At 47.1% G+C, this 1,502-nt stretch overlaps 1 protein-coding gene across 10 annotated transcripts in view; it reads left to right on the top strand.

Annotated features, from left to right (window-relative positions):
- Pnpla6 (patatin like phospholipase domain containing 6) overlaps nt 1-1,502 on the top strand; it is a 36,460-nt gene that overhangs the window by 2,789 nt on the left and 32,169 nt on the right. For all 10 annotated transcript variants that reach the window (XM_008844547.3, XM_029569057.1, XM_029569058.1 and 7 more), the window contains one exon: nt 339-436. In XM_008844547.3, coding sequence (XP_008842769.1) covers nt 339-436 — 98 coding nt within the window. The remainder of the gene's footprint in view (nt 1-338; nt 437-1,502) is intronic.

Raw genomic sequence — 1,502 nt, 5'->3', positions numbered from 1 at the left:
TGACCCTGCTTGGCCCTCTTTTAATGAATGAGCACAACCATCAACAAGCCCAGTTGTGACTATGTTTATCAATCAGGCTCAGCCGAAGTCATGATGGCAGTTATTTCATGCAGAAGGGACTGCTGTATAGCATCATTTTAGTAAAAGGACCACCACATGGAGGCAGGATCCAGGGGCTATCAGGCTGTCCCCTGGGTTCTCAGGCCCTCTGGTAGTTGGAGGCTGGAGGGAGGCCAGAGCCCTGCACTCCCTGGAGGTCTGCTGAGCTCTGAGCAGCTACCCTAATCGGGGAGGTCCTAACTTACCCTCTCAGTGGCCCAATTTCTTAATTCTTCCAGGTGTCACAGTCTACTTCCTCCCTGGTGGATGCATCAGTCTCCACCACTTCCCGACCCCGCATCAAGAAGAAACTCAAGATGCTTAACATTGCAAAGAAGTAAGGCTGACACAGAGTATCTCACTGGGGAGTAGTTTACTCACACTAAATTGTGTATATCTCTGGTTTTTAAAAACCTTTTAGACTATCTTGGGAGTCTTCCCCCATCAGAGGGCCATCTCAAGGCCCTTATCTGAGGGGCTGTCTCAGAGCTTGGCCACCTGAGTCCTGACACATGGTAGGGCTCTCCCCCCTTGTCTCTTGAGGCCTGTCCTAGTGATACTCCCTGTCCCTGAAGGCTATCTGCATATATTTAAGTGTCTCCTTAGGGGTTTATTCAAAGAGTGTTTCAGTGTGGTTCATCTCAGATCTTTGTGTGTCCTGCTAGAGGGGGTATCTCAAGTTTTAGTTCTCCTGTCTTCCTATATAGGCAAGCATCTCTCCTGGAATTTGCCTGTGCCATTCACCCTGAAGGCCTTCCCACACTAGGAGTTCTTTTCCTTGGAGGGTCTCTTGTAGCCCAGGGTGGCCTGGAATTTGCTGTATAGTTTAGGCTAACCTTGACTCCTGGTTTTCCTGTGTGCTGCAATTACAGACATGTGCCACCATGCCTGGTCTATGCTATGTTGGTGAACAAATCCAAGACACTGTGCTTGTAGCCCTATAAACTGAGCTACAGCCCCATTCAGTTATTTCATTATTTATTTAAACATTCTGCCATTCAAGAATATCCTACTCATCCCTTTTACTTAAAAATTTTTTTATTGGGGGCTGAAGAGATGGGTCAGTGGTTAAGAGCACTGATTGCTCCTTCAGAGGACCGGGCTCGAGTCCCAATACCTACATGGCAGCTAAAGACCTTTTGTAACTCCAGTTCCAGGGGATCCGATGCTGCCTTCCGACCTCTGGGCATTGCATGATATGGGTACACTTTCATACATGCAGACAATACACTCATACACATAAAATTTAAAAAATAATAATAAATTAAAAAAAAAATTTTTTTGGTCTTTTTGAGACAGGGTCTCCCTATAGTCCCAGCTGGCCTGGAATTCCCTATGTAGACCAGGCTGGCCTTGAACTCTGCCCCCTGAGTGCTGGGATTAAAGGTGTGTGCCACCATGCC

Source organism: Nannospalax galili, unplaced genomic scaffold (genome assembly GCF_000622305.1).
Source record: "Nannospalax galili isolate Female #2095 unplaced genomic scaffold, S.galili_v1.0 scaffold262, whole genome shotgun sequence".
NCBI lineage: Eukaryota > Metazoa > Chordata > Mammalia > Rodentia > Spalacidae > Nannospalax > Nannospalax galili.
This window is presented reverse-complemented; position numbering and strand designations above follow the sequence as displayed.